At 45.0% G+C, this 19946-nt stretch overlaps 2 protein-coding genes across 3 annotated transcripts; both read left to right on the forward strand.

Moving 5' to 3' along the window:
• On the forward strand, window positions 1–5347 carry LOC311353892 (insulin receptor substrate 1-B; the record flags this gene model as incomplete). Its single annotated transcript, XM_084473691.1, has 4 exons — window positions 1–349; window positions 1712–3612; window positions 3655–4894; window positions 5340–5347. The coding sequence occupies 4 exons, from the start codon at window positions 1–3 to the stop codon at window positions 5345–5347; spliced, it is 3498 nt and encodes a 1165-aa protein (XP_084329817.1).
• Window positions 5348–11835: 6488 nt separating this feature from the next.
• Window positions 11836–18131, forward strand: slc25a15b (solute carrier family 25 member 15b). Of its 2 annotated transcripts, none has more exons than XR_014637234.1 (7): window positions 11836–12030; window positions 12473–12565; window positions 12978–13236; window positions 14252–14389; window positions 14715–14890; window positions 15703–16480; window positions 16920–17034. XR_014637234.1 is itself a non-coding variant. In XM_084474171.1 (7 exons), exons 2-7 carry the CDS (start codon window positions 12511–12513, stop codon window positions 17039–17041), a joined length of 909 nt encoding a protein of 302 aa, XP_084330297.1. In that variant the 5' UTR covers window positions 11836–12030; window positions 12473–12510; the 3' UTR covers window positions 17042–18131. The 2 variants fall into 2 exon arrangements, 1 of the variants encoding a protein (XP_084330297.1); XM_084474171.1 differs by having other exon boundaries at window positions 15703–15861; window positions 16920–18131.
• Window positions 18132–19946: the final 1815 nt, after the last annotated feature.

Below are 19946 nucleotides of genomic sequence, written 5' to 3' on the forward strand. Positions count from 1 at the left end.
ATGGAGAACCAAGCGGGAGAGCAGCAGAGCTACGAAGACGTGCAGAAAAGCGGGTACCTCCGCAAGCATAAATCGATGCACCGGCGGTTCTTCGTGCTGAGGGCGGCTTCGGAGCAGGGTCCGGCGCGCCTCGAGTACTACGAGAACGAGAAGAAATTCCGTAGTAAATCCCCCGTCCCCAAGAAGATCCTGAACCTGGAGACGTGCTTCAACATCAACAAGCGGGCGGATTCCAAGAACAAGCACATGATCGTGCTGTACACCCGCAGCGAGAGCTTCGCTATCGCCGCAGACACCGAGGAGGTGCAAGACGAGTGGTACCAGGCCATGCTGGACCTCCAGTGTAATTGTAAGATGCAAACCACCGGAGTGTTGAGTTATGTCCCGCCTGCCTGTCATTATTTCAGGGCCTTTTCAGGGTGTTTGTTATCACGTCGTGCTGCATTTTGCTCCACCATGCAGGCGCCACATACATTTTGGTCAGATGATGAGCCAGGCCTTGGTGCAGTTCCAATGTGAATGTGCGAATCATCATATAGGATCATTGAAATGGAATAAGAGTGCCATTTGGGGTTAATGCGTGTTTTATCACAGGAGCACAGAACATGGGTTCAGATCATCAGCATAGAGCAGCGAGCGATGGGCGGCGCGCGCTGTCTGTGCAGCACCACGAGCATCAATCTCGTGTAATGGGCTGCAGATCATTTTCTCTTCGATTCTTTTTCGTTTAATGCATTGAAGTCATCGTCAATCCACGATTAACCTTAAAGTGCATTCATAGGGTGACACAAATATGCGGTTATTTTGCATTGCGCAAAGGGAATATCGCATAGCATTGAAATGGATGGATGCATCGTGGAGGGGTAGCATAGCCTAGTCTGCATCGTCGGAGCCTATGTTTTTGTTTTTCTGCATGGCTCCCGCTGTCGTCCGCTTAACCTACATATCTGTATGGTGCTGCTAGGGAGGAGATCGCGTCGTCACAGGGCTCTTATTGGAAAACGCGTTTCTGTTGGTTGCTCACGTGTTTACGTTGTGGTAGCCTAGTGGGTTCTCATGTAGTAGGCCTGCATGGGATTCGTGATTATTCCTGCATCACAACAGCGTTTTTCTCATTTCCACGCCTTATAAGAATAGGAAGGGGCCAACATTTATGGGGACCGATTTATCATCATAATCGAAAAAATTAATGGGCTGCTCAATGATCATAATAATGATTATTATTATAATTATAATAATAATCATGATCATTATAATATTTTGAATAACTCAACATAATGATTAAAGTTATTATTATTATCATCATAATCGATTCATGTTATTATTATTATTATTATTATTATTATTATTATTATTATTATTATTATTATGTATTTAGCAATTCAATTGCTTAACATGGTGAAGTTTTAACTACAGTAACATGTAACAAACATTTAACTAAGCTAGACTGCAATCGTAGGTAAGCGTAGGTATTGCCGGCCTCCAGTCATCAACTTAAATCTAAAGCACCTATGGTAAACAATAACACGTATTTGCACAAAACAGCAGGCAGGACTATTGGTTAACACTGGATATAAATGATTCGATTTTTTCATAGAACATTATTGATCTATTGATCAGACCAAGCCATTATTGGGCCTTTGTTTTACATAAATGTACGGACAATCCCTTTCAATGTATTTGATGAGTAACCCTCCTTCTCTCCTCCCAGTTAAAACCCCTGACGACTGGGGCAGCAGCGGCGAGTGCAGCTCCCCCTCCCCGGTGCCCACCTTCAAGGAGGTGTGGCAGGTGAAGGTGTGGCCCAAGGGCTTGGGCCACGCCAGGAACCTGGTGGGCATCTACCGGCTGTGCCTGACCGACAAGACGGTCAACTTCGTCAAGCTCAACTCCGAGGTGGCCTCGGTCGTGCTGCAGCTCATGAACGTGCGCCGGTGCGGCCACTCGGAGAACTTCTTCTTCATCGAGGTGGGCCGCTCGGCCGTCACGGGCCCCGGGGAGTTCTGGATGCAGGTGGAGGACTCGGTGGTGGCCCAGCACATGCACGAGACGCTGCTGGAGGCCATGAAGGCTCTGAGCGAGGAGTTCCGGCAGCGCAGCAAGTCCCAGTCGGTAGGCACGTCGTGCGGCGGAGGCACGGCCTCCAACCCCATCAGCGCCCCCAGCCGCCGCCACCACCCCAACCTGCCCCCCAGCCAGGTGGGCTTCTCCCGCCGGGCCCGCACCGAGACCCCGGGCACGGGGGGCAGCAGCACCAGCACCTCCCCCACGTCCCGCCACGGCTTCCCCCGGGCGCGGACGGCCAGCATCGGGGCCCGGTCGGAGGAGGGCGGGGCATGCGGCAAGGGGACGTGGGCCAGCTCCAGCCCAAGCCTTAACAGTTCCTGCTCCACCACGCCCACGCTGAGGCCCAAGCCCACCCGGGCCCCCACACCCGCTAAGATCACCCTCAGTCTGGCCCGGTACACGCCCAACCCGACCCCCTCGCCGGCCCCCAGCCTGTCCTCCAGCTCCGGCCACGGCTCAGAGTGTGGCTTGGTGGGGGCCGCGGTGGGAGGGATGGCCATCTGCTCGTACCCCCGGGCCCCTCAGAGGGTCTCCGTCTCGGGGTCCCCCAGTGACTACGGGTCTTCAGACGAGTACGGGTCCAGTCCGGGCGAACACTCCCTCATGGTGCCCAACTTACCCGGCACGTCCCACGGCATCAGCAGCCATCTTGGACACGGCGAGGGCCCCGCCAGCTACATCGTCATGGGCCACAGAGAAGGACTCCTCGCCTCCGGCCACCGCTCCAAGGGCCGGAGGATACTGCGGCGTTCCTCCGGCCGGGAGTGCGAGGCAGAGCGCCGGCTGCTGAGCAAGAGGGCGTCCCTGCCCTCCGCCGCCCAGGACCGCCTCGGGCCGCGCAGGAAGGACGAAGACGAGGAGGACGACGAAGAGTACGCCATCATGTGTCGCAGCCCCAACAACACGACCGACAGGCCGCCCGGGCCGGGGGGCGTCCCAGGCGGGGGAGGGGAGCAGGCGGAGGCGTCGGGGGAGGCGAGGAAGAGCGGCGGCGGGGTCCCCCGGGTCCCGGGGGGCGGCGAGGCCAGCGGCTACATGGCGATGGTCCCCGGTGGAGCGGCGTCTCCGCCCGGTTCTCTCCCTCTCTCGGTGGGCGTGGCCGACGCCGGTGCTAAGCCCGCAGCCGATGACGAGTACATGGCCATGACGCCCAACAACAGCGTGTCGTCCCCGCAGCCCATCCACCAGCCCGGCTCCGAGGGCTACATGCTCATGTCCCCCAACAGCGGCTCCTCCGACCTCCAGGGGCTGGTGGCCTGGGGGAGCCGGTCCAGCGTGGAGAGCCGCCCGGCCAGTGACTACATGAACATCTCCCCCAGCAGCAGCCGCTCGGCCTGTAGCACGCCCCCCTCCCACCCGGAGCAGCACCCCCTGCAGCCCAAGATGTTCAACTCCTACTTCTCCCTGCCCAGAGCGTACCAACACACCCTCTACACCCGCTTCGAGGACGACCTGAACCAGGGCAAAGGCAGCGAGGGCGGGGCCAGCCACGACGGCACCGGGGCAGGAGGAGGAGGGGGAGGAGCAGGGGGAGGAGGAGGAGGAGGAGGAGGAGGAGGAGCAGGAGGAGGAGGAGGGACGTACAGCAAGAGGAACAAGATGGCGGCAGGTCCCGCAGGAAGCCGTCCTCTGTCCCTGTCCTCCTCCTCCTTCTCCTCCAGCTCGGCCAGCAGTGAGAGTCTGGAGGACAAGTCCCTGGTGGCGGGGCGGGGGTTGAGTGTGTTACGAACGGGCGGAGCGTGTGCCAAAGACGGACGCCATTCGAAGAGCGCGTCGGGCGGTAAGGGCTCACAGCAGCAGAGGAGGAGTCGGCCTCTCAGTGCGTCCTCAGACATGGCCAAGGCTAACACCCTGCCCAGGGCCAAGGAGAACCTGCAGCCCTCCGTCGCTCACAACGTCGGCGAGTATGTCAGCATCCAGTACGGCGAAGACGGAGAGTACACCGGACGGCGTCGCTCGGAGTCCCGACACGGCCAGGCCGTGGTCCACGGCCCCCTCGGGCCCCTGGACCGGTCGGTCCTCTGTCGGGACAGCCCCACCAACCTCTCGCGCAGTTTCTCGGCGCCGCTGTCCACCTCGGCCGAGTACGTCAGCATGGACGTGGGGAGGTCCTCTGCGTCCCCGCGGACCCCGGTCCGCTCCAAGTTCACCACCCCGCCCGCGGTCGCCCCCAAGTCCAGGGACGGTCGCAGCGCTAAGTCCTCGCCCCTCGCGGCAGAGGGCCACAGCGGTTACAGAACAAGTGCTGCCCTCCTAACGGACCCCGCCAAAGGGCCAGATCCTCCCATTCAAAGTTCTTCTTCTCACACCACGGCCAGACCCCAAGCTCACTCTGGCCAACTGCCATTTCAACCGGACCCCAGCCTGGGTTTTTCCCCGATCAAGTCGTTCTCGTCTCCCGGCCGGAGCAGCAGACTGGTGCGAGGCGACTCGCAGGGTCTGAGGAGCCAGCGTGCAGGCGAGGCGTTTGGACCCACTCCTTCAATGTCTTCTTCGACCGCCCTCTACCCAGAAGGCAGCCAGGCCGCGGCCCATCGGCCAGCCTGGGACTGCTCGTCATGGGAGGGCGGGCAGGCGGCTGGGTCTGCTATAGCGCCACCGCAAGCTGCCTCCTTTTCTGCTGAACCAGGCCTTAACTACATTGACCTTGACCTGGCCATGGCCGAGAGCCCCCAGGCCGGGGTAGAGCATGCCTCGGCCTCCTACAACATGGCAGCGAGTGGCCTGGGTAGCACCGCCGGAGCCAGTCTCAACACCTATGCCAGTATTGACTTCTACAAATCTGAGGAACTGAGAGGACACCAGACCAGTAGGAAAGATATTCAAGGTAGGAGTTGAGAATGTCAACGTTTTTTTAAGTTAAGAAATTATTTAAAGCAATTTTATTAAAAGAAGGTACTTCTCTCTTGAGCAATATCTCTCGCTCTGCTGAGAGTAGCAGAATACCATATCTTTATTGCAGATGATATATCAATTCGTAGGATTTCATAAACCATGCCTTTCCTTAATATATGCTTCGCCTTCAGGGAGATATTAAAATTTGTTTAAAAAAAAGGTTATTTTTTCATTTTCCTTACTTTTCTTTTTTGCTCCAAAGTAAGCTTGACAATGAGCAGTTTTGAATGGTGAAAAATGAATTACAAGCTCATCAATCCTAATTACTATTTCTAATGACTATTTTACTACTCTTTTGATTCACTTGTATTCAGATTTTGTAAAAATATGTAGACTACACATAATAATATTCTGCAACTCTATTCTCTTTGTTCCAGATTGTTAGCAATCCTCCAGGTTTTCAAACTGCTCCTGCTCCATCTCAGACCGAACCTGCTCTCGGCCTGCTAAGGAACGGAGAGCCACAGTAGGCCTATTCTTTACTTCTCCAAATGTTTGAACACCAGAACAGTCTACTCCAAGTTGATCTCTTTTGAGCATGGATGCTTCCCATCTCTTGTTTTGCTTACCCAGACATGTGCCAAAAGTCCACAGCTTTTTACAAACAGTTCTCTTCAGTGAAAGGAACAAAAAAAACATCAGCCAGTGCACCCACCCACCCCTACCAGGAGAAGTACTCCTGGTTTTGGCAGCAAGTTTATGAAAAGAGATACATTTTATGTTTTGAAAAGTATAATTTTTTTTATTTTTCAATTTTGCCAAATAGTATTCCTCCATAGATTAGGTCGAAAAACCCTTTGGAGTGTCTAACAATTTGTATGTACAATACTGATTTAAAAAAAAAAAGAAACATAATTTTGTCTCGTCCCCCCATACAACTCAACTCAACTCATATAATACTTAAGTTCTCAAGTTTTATAATTGAAATACTTTTTTTCAGTTGCAGAAACACATAGTTTACACACCTGGACTCTTTACTTGAATACACAGAACCTTCATAACAAATTACCTTTGGAAGCATTTAGAGGTGTCAACCTGTTTATAGTATTGGTGCAGAACCTTTTCTGTATAGAGACACCGATGAATGCTTATGATTTCAACAATATTATTCATAATTTATACACACTACTCTTTCTGTACGTCTGACGTTTTTATAGGTAAGAGAGGTAAAAAAAAAGACTTAATAATAAAGAACGATTTATAATTGTTTTGTATGGTGCACAAACAAACACACACACACGCGCATACACATACCAACAGACAACACAAACTTGTATAATGTTAAACTATTTAGTTGTGCCCAAAATACTTCAAAACACATTGAGCATATGAGATTCATAATTTAGTAAGGTATGATCACAATTCGTAAATAAACCCAACAGTGGCATTTTACTTTCTCCCAAGCCAAAACTGTCAAACTAATTCTATATCCATCTACCCAATAAACCCTTGCGAACACACACATAAAACAAGATGAAAACCCATTTCATGATCAAACCTTTTAGCAGACCCATAAAAGCTGTAATTATAGTTGATCAATTATTCAGTTCACCTCAGTACAAGTTCCAAGTACAACAAGCTGATTATTACAAGCGGTTTGTGTTTCTCACATTCTTGTGAGAAACAGACATGTAAATAAACCAAAATAAAATACTCAATACAATTATTATATGGGTAAAGAAATGTTTAACAACCAACAACTTTGATCCTGAATCTTGATTACAAGCATGAATTCAGAGTTAAAAGGCAACAGAAAGAAGAAGTTCTGCATTGGATTGTTGAAGATTTGGTTCATACCATTTTTTTTTTTCTTTAAAAAAGATTTGACACAAAAATTTGTGCAATCAGTGCGGGGGATTTTGTGGCACAACTACCGTTGCATAATACATAACCAGACATTTGTATTGTGCTTTGAGACATACCTGTATATTTTACTGCAGTATAAACTATAGCTTAATCTACAATAGCTTTTGTACGAAAAATCGTAGATACTGTAGTTTGTTTTTACATTTGCATTACAGTAAACACAGTTGTAATCTAAAATAATACATTTCCAATGGAATATAAGAAAATAATATACATATAAAACGCGTCATACTATTTAGTCTTCATATCTATTTACTCTTATAAAGTGCCTAATTTCTGATTGTAGCCGATCGTACACAGATTACAGTACTTCAATCGTAGTTTTACAGAACACAGAACAGAGAGCTAGCTATTGGTCAAACAGTGATCAGATTGCCTTACTGTGTTTGCCATGAATCCACTTCCACATTTTACTTTATGCCGTGCCTAACACTTCAGCCAAAATGTAAGCACTCACCCATCTATTTTTGGCTTCATCTAGCTGAAGTTCGGCCCAAAAATTCTCTCTTTGTCTCTCTCTCTCTCTATAAATATATATATATATATATTATTTGTCTTTTTTACTTTTCCTTCATCCAATTTCCTGTGCGCTGCTGTTTGCTTTCCATCACATTGACCTTTGGTGCTCTGAGATAATTGCCAAAAAACAAATCAAACTCTGAAGCATAAATCTAGTCATAAGTTGGAATTCTTTTTTTTAAACTATGATATAGCCTTGTTTCATATTTGAGCAAAGATGAAGTAGTTTGACTCATAACTTGTGCATTATAATTACAGAGGTGCTGCTTAAATGAGTTTGGTCAGTTTGTAGACAAAGCACTATATATGCTAAGCTAACTAGTGCTTATTAGCGTGTGCTGGTAGCAGTTGTAAAGCAACTCAGTGCGCATCTTACTGCGGCATCGTAGACGTTTAAGTATTTATAAAAAATGTAATGCCAACTTGCATATCAAAAGGTGGAAACCCATTTGATAGCAAGGCAGTGATATAACCAAGCTGCCAGAAACATCAAACTAGACATGACCAAACTCTTTAAATCAAAAACTCTCACACTTTTATACAGGGGGTCGAACAAGGCAGGTTTTATGGTGTATTTTGACAGTATTAGTATGTTACATTTATATATTATTTTCTGTGAAAATGTTTTAACAGGGCTCGGGATGACACAGAATACTTTTTAACCTTTTACAGCACTATATTGAATTACAGATTAACATTACTATATAAAAAGCTTATATATACAAAACTCTGTTGTTATTTTTTTTTGTAAATTTTACATTTTCAATAGAATTCAAGCAACTGAATCAATAACAGGTGTTCAAAACATATAGGGGTCAAACACAATGTTTCCGTCAACATTATTCAGGCAACTGGAAAGAATTTTACACTACCGTGGATACTGCATAATATCTGACTTATCAATATCTGGCTTGGCCTCACCACATCACTTACCCCCCCAGACCCCTCAACTAAAAGGACACTTAAGTGCCTGGCTTTGATTAAAACTTCACCAGTATCTGATTTTATTACACTCCGTGTCACTTGAAATGATCGATTAATCTAAATCCAATGTGAAAAAAAACCCTGTTTAAAACCAGGTCATGGAAAATAAAGTCTTCCTTGCATTTTGACTTAACAAGCGTTCTGATTCAGTTGAGCACAACACTGCACAACTTTTGGCTTTGAGTGAACAAGTTTTGTTTAGGATTTACAATTTTTGTCTAGCAAATCTGCTTGTTGCCCTCTGAGTTCTGCAGTTGACATTGAACTAAAATTGGGGTTTGAAAAATAATTTGATTTGAAGGTTGGTTCTTTTTACATTTCTCCGATCATGTATTTATAGCATTTTCCTTGAAACCTTTTAAGGTTATTTTCTTTGAAAATCAGTTATCATCATAACAAATACGATTTCCCATAGTCCATTGCTGCCAGCATTACTTGTACTGACGATAAACCTCATTGCCAATCTATCGTATGATGTGTATGAATTCTATTCATGGGATAGTCACACGAAGGATCTTCTATCGCTTCTCCATTACTCCCTTGGCAGCCTGGCTGCTGGGGGATTCTCCTAGTTGAGACTCCTTTACCTCATACTCGCAATTCCTCACAACCATTTGCAGTTCTGAAAAGACATTTATGAATTTATTGTTTGCAGTTCTGAAAAACTTTAAGGTTATTACTGAATTTAACATTTGAATAGGGTAAAAGATATAAAGGAATTTATTGTTTGCAGTTCTGAATACGTAAAAGTTATTACTGAATTTATCGTTTGCAGTTCCTAAAAGGGTTAAAGATATTACTGAATTTAACGTTTGCAGTTCTGAAAAGGGTTAAAGATTTAAATACAAATTTAAATACAAAAAAATACACTATGAAAGCTTTGGATTTGAGCAGATATAAGTTTATGTATTTTTTTTATTTTTACAACGTTAACTGCCTTAGGCTGTCTTCTGTATTAGCACTTACTATACAGCATTGTATAAACAAGCTTTGCATTTATGAATTATCAAAATTCTCTAAGTCTGACGATTTTCAATTTGAATGAGAGACTTGTGTCGTCTCTTCAGGATTTTACAAAACAGTGTTGTTGAAATTGTTGTTGAAATGAGGCATATAAATGATTTATATGCCATCCATTGTGAATAATGATACTGTATGTACAATCAGAATTGTGATTATGAATGCAAAGGAGAGAACATTGTATTTATTTTAAAGCTATTGATAATACTTTGATAATAATGTATAGAAAAAGAAAAGAAAAATAGCTATGTAAAGTATACTGTGTATAAACAAATTTGTTCTAAGGGGGGGATGGGCATGGGGTTGTTTCAGTTCACAGCCAACTGTTTAAATCGGAATATTGATGATTCTTGTCTGTGACGTAGACAATGTTTCTGTTTTATTATTTTCTTTTTATATATAAAAGGCAAAATCATCTGAAAATAGTATGATTGTGTCCTTTGTCTGTGTTTTCATGAACAGGTTGTGTTAAGAACTACTTAGATCAATATAGACTTTAGTAAGTGAATGGCCCTCTATCATACTGTCCAGGGATAAGCCTTGCATGAGGGCCGCACGTCTTTAATCTCATATACAGTCTCCACAAACATATGGTATTTTGGTACCAGATGGGTCAGTAGTAGCAATGACCTAAGAAGTAATTATGCTTAAAGCCACCAGACCTGGCAACAGTTGCAATGCGGCATCGTGAATAGACCAATGGAAATACAATTCAGGTTTAAGTATGGAGCATAAAAGCAGTTTTCAGATTCTTAATACTCTATTAATCCTGGAGGTACTCAGTTACAAAAGCTCTTCTCAAGATAATAATAATATTAAACCTATTCATATTATTATTGAAAACATGCTATGCTATGTGCTTTGTTCGCGATGCATCGTACACCACCTGCCCAAGTGGCCCATGTGACATAATTTCCTGTCTTGTAGCACTTACAGCGTTCCCGTTTGTCTTTGCGGGGATCGCTACACGACGAGTCGGAGAAGAACAGTCATTGGCTAGTCATTGCTATTGTTAGCTACATTGGGCTCTTTAGCAAACCAGCTCGAAAACAAACAACAAAACTTTACATTGTACTGCATGCACAGCAAGACCGTGCAATGCATATATTGGTGCATTTAAAGTTGACATTAAAATGACCAACGTTGTACAAATACAAAGAAAATACATCTCATTAAGGGCGCAGCCATCTTTGTTTGTCAAGTTGTACGGTTGGCCTCGCTGGCCTCTCTGGCCTTTCAGGAGCCTGAGTAGGACAGGTTATATTACGACCAAAAGGGGAGCAAAGAGGCCTTTGTGAAATGTCCCAAGAAAGCTGAGAGATTTCCCACTTTGCATCTTGAATGCAGCATTAGTCCTATACGGTGTGAGCAGAACCAACGGCAACAGGGCAGCCAACGCCAGCACTCACCACACTGATCCGTGAGGCCAGAGATGTAGGGGTGGAGCTGGACCCTCCGGCGGCGGGGTCAGAGAGGAGAATGCTCTCCAGGCTACGTGTTATCTGCTACAGGTTCTCCACATCTTCACTCCACATTCAGTGCTTACTTCTCCATTATAGTGTTAGAGAATCTCTTGAGTCCTTAACCCCATAATGTATCTATAATATAATTGTTCATCTGCACTACTGAATTAACATTATTTTGTGAAATAATTAAATAGTTCAATTGTGCAATACCCAAGCACAAATACTGCATTTATTTATACTGTAAATTTCAAAAATGAGTCTTACTTATACTGTTCTTCATATATATGCATTATACTAGAATAATGCACAAATTTGTACACACTTCTTATTTCTTTTATGGTTATAAATATTTATATTATAGAACGGGAACAACTATAACGTGACCCAATTTACGAGGGGATCAATAAAGTATTTTTGATTCTGATTTTGAAAACTGATAATATGCAATTTACAGTTCTGCCGTGCTAGGTTAACAGTTTTTTAACAGTTAAAATATCATATATAAACGCAAATGTATCTTCACATCATATAAACCTATTTATTATGATACCAACACAGGCATCGTCCTTTCGTGGGCTCTTATTTTGAAAGAAGAACCGTTGAGCCGGAAGCTTGTGCCAGGCTGCGTTGTAGGCTAGAAAAGAAATATATACAGACGAGGCCTTGGCCTGTACGTCAAGGTTGCCGCCATATTGGAGAGGCAAAGGGACGGAACTGCTACGTTTACATTTCTCAACCAATTTAAATTAGTGGTCGACGTGAAGCAAAAATAAAAAAGATATACATATGAAAAATATGCATGATTTAACATGAATCTAAAAACGACGCATTGAAATCAGTTGTCAAAGTGTTAAGATCCAGAAAAACCGCAGCTCCCCTGTTCACTTGTACATGTTTAAAGACCAGTCTTCACCTCCCCAACATGGCGGCTACGTTGACGCATCGTGTCAGTCCGGGGTCTGTGTGTGTATCTCTATGAACTGGCCCGATCTGGCAACACTGACCCTGAACTCCCCATTCTCCGGCCCGGTAGCAGCGACCACGTCCATGGTGGTGACCTAGCTGGCATCTGGAAGAGAGAGTTCAATCATTCACATTTTACTTGCAAAAGACAGGATCGTGCGATTTGGGAGATTCGCATGACATCACTATCAAGATGGATTTAGTCCATTAACCACTTTTATCTGAAACTTCATCCCCTCGTTGCCTCCAGGTCTGTACACTTTTTCATCTTGCTTTCATGGTAAAGAGAAGGGGAGAGGTCGGCGTGATGTCCACATGTGCTGTGGTTATATATTTGGGTTTATATGTCTAGATGTTAACCAAATTCTCTTCTATGTCGATGTGATCCGTCTACTGCCAAAGAAAACCATATAATTTGTCAAGTTCCTAAACATTCAATGTAGCTGTCTGCGTTATGTAGTTCTGTACAATTTTGCAAGATTCACCCCGCAGGTGCCTCATACGTAAATAGTACGAAATGTTACGTCAGTTTGTGCCGGACGGCAAAACATCAGAATAGTTAGCATTGCATTCATATTTCAAAAATATTTAAAACTAATATTTCATAATTTTGATTCACATTTTTGGAAAAATTGGTATGGCAGTCTTACACTTTTAATAATGCGACTGTATTCTTTAAATAACCCTTGCAGGTGTTACCCGATTCAGTAGAGCCTAATAAACGGTCATCATGAGTCCTCATCCAGTGGTCCAAGCCATGATTGATCTCTCTGCTGGGGCTGTGGGTAAGTACAGGTTCCTTTAACACATCATTTCCATAATGCCATGGTTCTTTGGGGTTTCGTTTTTTTAACTGTCTACTGCAACTCGGAGATGAACTTGATTGGGTGGATAAGCAAGACATGTTTTTGTTCACACACAGGCATCTGTGTTAATCATCTGTAAACATTGATGAAATCGGTTGATGAAATCGGTTATTAACTATTTGTTGCTAGTTTAGTTGCTAGTGGGTTTGACTTCCAGTCAAACGCTTCTGAGGTCAAATCCCAATGCCCCTTTACTCTCTAGGGACCACTGACCAAGCTGCCTTACCACATCCTGCTCATTAGCCTCAGGCTTCTCAAAACAATTAACTGTAAAGCACTTTGGATGAAATAACAAAATAGTGAAACTGTACAATCCATCCTACACCTACAGGGGGCACTGCGTGTGTCCTGAGCGGGCAGCCCCTGGACACGGCCAAGGTGAAGATGCAGACCTTCCCCACCATGTACCGGGGGTTCGTCGACTGTGTGACGTCCACCTACAGACAGGTGGGGGTGCGGGGTCTGTACCAGGGAACCACGCCGGCGCTGGTGGCCAACATTGCAGAAAACTCAGTGCTGTTCATGAGCTACGGATTCTGCCAGCAGTTCGTCAGCTTCCTGGCCGGGAAGCCCAAGGAAGCGGGCCTCAGGTTGGAGCCCTCGTCCCGTCCTCGTGTCCCCTGCCGAGCCAACAGGTTTAGGTGGCGGTAGATAAAACTAGGATGGTGAAATTAGAGTTGTGAGGTTTGTCTGGTATTTAAAACAATTCCCCTGTTCAATGTGTCGGATAAGCAGACAAGCCCCCGGTTAGGATTATTTGTTTTGGCGTGTTTTTTTATTTATTACTATGATATACTATGTTGTTGTTATTGTTATTAGTAGGATTGCTGTTACTGCTAATATATTATTTCATAATATCTTAATCTAACTTTATTCTTGCTTTGTTTTATAAATGTTGACCCTTTCAGCACCTAGTGCATTCCTACCCTAGGCTAGCTTAGTGGAGTTAGGTGTTGGAATTTAATTGAATTCCCTTGACTTGGCGTATTTGAAATGGTTAGGTCAATATTTGAGTAAAAGGAGATTATAGGGTTTAGGCTTTATATCAGGGACCTAAAAACATGTTTCTGTTAATGTGAAGTAATGCAGGGGGCCCTAGCCTGTTGAGGCCATCTTGATCTTGTGAGATGGCCTCTACTCTGTTTGAACCCTTTTCCCAAAATTGAAAAATGTGAGGACCAATCAGCTTCCTTGGGGGAGGGACTTACAGTTTGAGACAAACAAGGAGCCTCACAGAATTACAAAGATAATGGCACCGCCCAAGGAGAGTATAGCAATCTACGGAGCAATTAAAAAAGTTTTTATCTGACAATGACAGAAAATGTACATAATCAGCAGGGAAGCCTTTTCTATCTTTTTTGAGGATAATGTAATTGCAGTTTGCCAACTGGAAATCGACAGGAGCGGAAAGGGCAAGAGGGTCGTTCTGATACACTTGATCTTTTGAACAACATAAGGTGGCGGCTATATTTGGAAATCTATTACTGCTGAGCCAAGACCAGACTGATATTCATTGCAAAACGCAACCTTGAATATTAAAAGGCTTGGGATACCCTGCTAAAGCTGCAGCCCTTGTTTTTATCGTGCCTCTCTTTGTGTTGTCAGCGACGTGCAGAAGGCCTGCGCTGGTTCAGTGGCCTCCATCTTCTCCTCCATGGTGCTGTGTCCCACTGAGCTCGTCAAGTGCCGGCTCCAGGCCATGTACGAAATGGAGGCCTCCGGCAAAATCACCAAGGGTCAAAAGTAGGTTTCTTTCAGGGTTACTGTCAAATGTTTGGTTTGTTTTGGAAAAAACAAACAGTAGCCTCTGTGACAGTAGAACTGAAGACTGAAGACCCGTTCTTCTTTTTTGACGCGTTGAGTCAAGCACATGATTGGCCGTAAAAATTCCACCGGTCAAACAGGTTTCCTCGCTACCTCAAACTAAGGTTGTCTGACATACCTTAAAAAGAGTGGGGCCAGAGTTTGGTCCTAGAATATTACAATTTTTTAATATACAGCATTAGTGAGGATGCCACAAATGCATTTATTGACATGTTGTAAATGACTCTGTCATGACCTTGTGAAGCACGGTGTGGTCAGTGATGAGGACCGTGATGAGGACCGAGGGGCCGAGCGGCTTCTTCCTGGGCCTGACCACCACCATCGCCAGAGAGATCCCCGGATACTTCTGCTTCTTTGGGGCCTACGAGCTCTGCCGCACCTCCTTCGCCAACTACATGAAATGTGAAAAAGACGACATAGGTAATAATAAGGATAATAATGAATTACCTTTTAAAAGCGCTTTTCAAGATGTCTGAAGGGCGTAACGTTGTGAGTGTGAGTTTGTATGTGTGTGGGGTGGGGGTGTGTGTATGACACCTCCTTCACTACCTGTAACCATAGACGCGCACCCATTGCGTTTTTTAATTTAATTTTATTTATATTTTTATTTACATAACCTTTCCCGGGAATCAGGAAATAGTCTTGATTTCCCGGAAATCCCGTCCCCCGGGATAAAACCCTAATGACGACCCGCCCACATTGAAGAGGTTCTTTTCTACGACCCGCCCACGTTGAAAAAGTTTTTTTTTTGATGGAAACACGACTTGCCTGGAACCAAACCAAGTTGTGCCGCGCTAAGTCGTGGTGAGTTGAGCTGGTACTGTCGGTGGAAAAGCGACATATGTAGCCCCCACCTGGGTGATGTACCGCTCCCAGTATGCGCCAGAACGCTCACCAAACTGGCTCTGACAGTGGAGACATTAAGGACTGAAAACAATTACAGAACAGAGGATGATTAGGGGGTCATGTTGGTAAAGTCTCATCTCAGAGAAGGGGCCCTCTGAGAGGACAGTCTCAACGGCATAAAGCCCTCAACCCAATAAAGTCTGTTGATTTGGTTAGTTACTCAGACACTGACCTCTTGAATAGTTGAATCTGAAAAGGAGTTTTGTATCCATGTTGCTGTATTTGTTATGTTTACTCGCACCGCTCTCCCGGTCTTATATTTAGCAAAATGGTGGCCATGATGTCTACGAGGGCGTGGCGTTTACGTGTGTTCTCATGCCCGACAGGCGTGGCTCCCATCATGTTCAGCGGAGGGTTCGGGGGGGCCTGCCTGTGGCTGGTGGTCTACCCCATGGACTGTGTCAAGTCCCGCATCCAGGTCATGTCCATGAGCAGCAAGCAACCGGGGTTCTTCAAAACTTTCATGGCCATCACACGCGCAGAAGGTAGGCAGAGCAATCTCTAGGATGGTCGTCACTCATAAAATATAGTATAATATAATATATGGTTGTAACTCCAATTTTGAGTAAGATGTCTTACCCACTACCTGCTCATTGATGACATGTTGTTTTGCATAAAGGGTCTGCTAAATGAATAAAAAGGTACTAAATAATAAATCCGAAATCATTGTTTTTTTAGCATGATTGGCCCCAGGCCTGGATCTATCTAGGCACATGCCTCTGGCCTCCTGGCCACTAGGGGGCCCACACCGAGGTGCATAGTACATCAACTGCCTACATTTATTTAAAAACATTATTTATTTATTTATTATTTTCATTATTATTATTGTCATATTATTATTTTTTAAGCATACACAACTTTAGAGGCAATGTAAGGTGGAAAGTATTTCAGATTACGTTACGACATAAAGGTTAATGCGCACATGCTCATCAACCTTCTTATCTATCTGACATTGCTGATTGTTAACTGTCCTGGAGAAAGGTCGGTTTTTTTGTTGAAACGTGTGAAAAGGTACCTGAACTCAACAGTACAGGAAAAAAAATGAAGGCCTGTTGAAAGTTCTGAGTGGATTTACAACCTCCCTGGTTTCTGACCACTGAATAGGTAAACACACATTTAAACTAAATGCAAAATGTATATAAATGAAATGTGTAATATAGGGCTATACTTTCCACTATAATAAAGGACATATAAAAATGAACAATAAATAGACACCTAACAAAATTCATGAGCATAGTAATGATTTGGCAGTTAAGTAATTGTTTTGGTTTACCAAATATCAAAATGTGGATGTAGGGGGGAGGGGACTGAAAAGTCAGTCTGCTCAGTGTAATCTATCAATTTAATCTAGCTGGGTGGCCCGTGGGAATCAAACTATCCTCACAGTGTAGATATAATAGTTGCAATATAATCTCAACCTATAAAAAAAAAAAAATCCCTGAATTGTCTTACTTTCTCGAGTAAGTACTCAAATTCTTACCTGTAGTAAATAACCATCTGTCTGTCAAAGTATCTGTTCTGAAGCCCCCTCTCCCCTGTGTAGGCGTGAGAGCACTGTACTCCGGGCTTACCCCCACCATGATCCGCACCTTCCCCGCCAACGGAGCACTCTTCCTGGGCTATGAGCTCAGCAGGAAGCTCATGATGAAGCAGTTTGATGATTGAAATCTACAGCAGACCACTCACTCCTCCACACAGCGAGCGTTGACGTCTGGACCCCCTGGTTCCACCAGGATTCTGGAGGTGGTCTCCCTGCCGAGTCATGGTCCTGTGTTCTTCTCCACAGGGCTTCATGGTCACATGGGCATTCAGTGGGCTCCTCTGTCTTGTTCGTGCCCTTTCGAAATAAGAAGAACACTCCCCTTTTTCTTTTAAAACTTTTAGAACCCGTAAACATTCCCGTCAGATAGAATCGTGTTTTTCAAATATCTAATTTGTACAGTCCCAATTTATACATGGTCTCTTCTCCCTTTGCGGGACATGGTATTGTCTTAACACTCCATTATTAATACTGAATGAATTGTGATTGCGACTAATACCTCATTAGAATTTAACTGTACCACCGTTCTCTACTGTACGCACAAATAACGGCTGCTGCTCAACATTGAATGGGAAGACGTTGTATATCCGTTGCTGCTCAGAGCAGGCTACCGTGGTCCACTTCACTCTGCAACAGCTCCACCTAGAGGACGCTGTTGTGTCGTCAACTCCAAGCATAAATGCAGTAATTATCAGACTGATTTTTGTCTTTTATAATGAAGCTTTGTCTAAAGCTCATTCATCCAGCGTGCGTTGATGTGTTTTATTTGTGTTTTTAATAAAAAATTATATTGATTGAATGTGACAGGGATAACGTAGATGTCCTCCTCTTGATGCGTAGATTAGATGGCATTGAGATAAAACATTTGGAGGTTTGACAGGAGGACCAACAAATCTTGTTTTACATAATTTTATATCATGCCCAACATCAGCATTTTCACTTGGATCATGACACTTTTAAATTGTTGCCAAACTTAAATTGTGAACCATGCAGGTCTTCTTATGGACCTGGCACTCCACTTTATATGATCAAACTGGTTTAGCATGTTGCCTTTTCAATCAACATTTTCCTTTTTGCTTTAGACGAAAATGGCTTTGATAGTGCTTTTTGTGTATCTTATTGTGTATTTTTTTTGCCTTCTAACAGTGTTGATTTACATTAAGTGTTAACTCAAGTGTGCCTTAGCAGTTGTAGAGGACGGTTAGGTATTGGGTTATTTCCGTGTGATATATGATCTTCAATAAATTAAGTGAATTTTAAGTCTGATTTATGTTTTATGTTCAATTCAAATTGTGAGTAAGTACAGATTTTATAACTTTTTTTATATTTACAGATTGTGACACACAAACATAATAATCACACATTATAGTGTTGTCATGATCAAATCGGTATTGGTGGGACTAAAACATTCATTCAGAATATGAAGACACTCGCTTGGTAAACAAACACAAAGCCACAAGAGGGGTTCATGACGTCATCGTCGAGCTAGGACCCCGGGAGTGTAGATGATGACACGATGAACATCCGAAGCGGGAACTTACAGGGCCTGAGGACAGAAGCATAAAGCAATACGATGACATCAACGCCTGTCACGAGCCAGTTAAGGAACTTTCTCTCGATGCGGGCAAATAAATGTTCTTCCAACATGCCACACATTGATGAGTTGCTAGACTTGGTCCCTCCTGGTTCTCCTCCTTGGATCTCCAAAGTGGCTGTTACCTCTTCCCAGTGACCAGACCCAAGACAGCCTTCTGCACTGGGTGAGGGCTGTGGAAGTTCAAGGTAGTTCCTCCGATTTTGACTTTTTAATGCCCCTGCCTCCTTTGTGAGGTTGATGGACAAGGTGCTGTCCGCTATTCCCCGTCAGCAGTGCCTGGTGTACCTAGATGACACCCTGGTGCATGGCAGCTCCTTCAAGGCTGCCCTGCGGTCCCTGCAGGTCCAGGAGAGGATAAAAGCTGCAGGCCAGAAGCTGCACTCTGAGAAGTGTCACTTTATGCAGAGGGAAGTATCCTTCTGGGTGCATTGGAATGGAGGAAAAGGTGTGGGCTGTCACAGACTGACCGACACCGACCAACCAGAAGCAGCTGAAGAGCACCCTAGGCCTGGCCTCATACTACAGGAGGTTTGTATGAGGTTATTCCGGCACGGCTGCCCCCTGTATCAACTGCTACAGAAAGATTGAGACTTGGTGTGGACAGAGCAGTGGCAGGGGGCTTTCAGCAGCCTTCAGCGTGCCCTGAGTGAGGCCCCGGTGCTCTTCCCAAACAACCCTACGTTGCCTTTCATCCTTGACACAGACGCTAGCAGTGTGGGTGTGGGAGTTGTGCTTTGAAGGACCAGAGGGACCCTTCCATGCTGTACAGGGGTCACAGTGGAGGCCCTGCAGGCCCCTGGGGACCACTACCGTCCACCTCTCCTACTCCGGGGCTGGCTCCATCCACGCCCGCTGCAGCACACCCTCATACAGACGTAGAGACCCAGACGTCGCCCCCTGTCCTCCGGGGTAACAGCCCCCTGCCAGAGACTGATTTCCCCGTCCCCTCTTCCTCTTCACCTCTGCCAGAGGCTAAATCCCCTGCCCCCTGTTCCCTTATCCCCAGGACCCCAGGCCAATCGCCCACGGAGGCAGAGGAGGCCTCTAGGTTGTTTGTTCCCTCGGGGGTGAGGAACTTTCTGGTGGGGGGGGGGGTAGTGTAGCGAACCCTGTAAAGATAGTTGTTCTGGGTTGGCGGTGTCTGCCCGTCAATCCCCCAGCTCTCTTCCATCCCCCTTTCTCTCTCTGAATGTGGTTTCCATGGGAGCGGTAACATTGAGTTATCGTTCTGCAATGTTTGGTCTATTTTTGTTTGTTATTTTGGGCCTATGCCTCACTACAGATGACATAGGGACGTTTATCGTTTAACAGCTATCGATTTGGGTCGATCGCCTATCAAAGACCACTTTTGTGCGGCCTCTGGAACTGCCCAATGGGCGTGACCGTTCATGTTCTGCTTTTGCTATTTGCACAGCACTGTAAACCTCACCAGT

This window comes from Micromesistius poutassou (assembly GCF_964030765.1).
Source record: "Micromesistius poutassou genome assembly, chromosome: 10".
In the NCBI taxonomy this organism is placed as follows: Eukaryota; Metazoa; Chordata; class Actinopteri; order Gadiformes; family Gadidae; genus Micromesistius; species Micromesistius poutassou.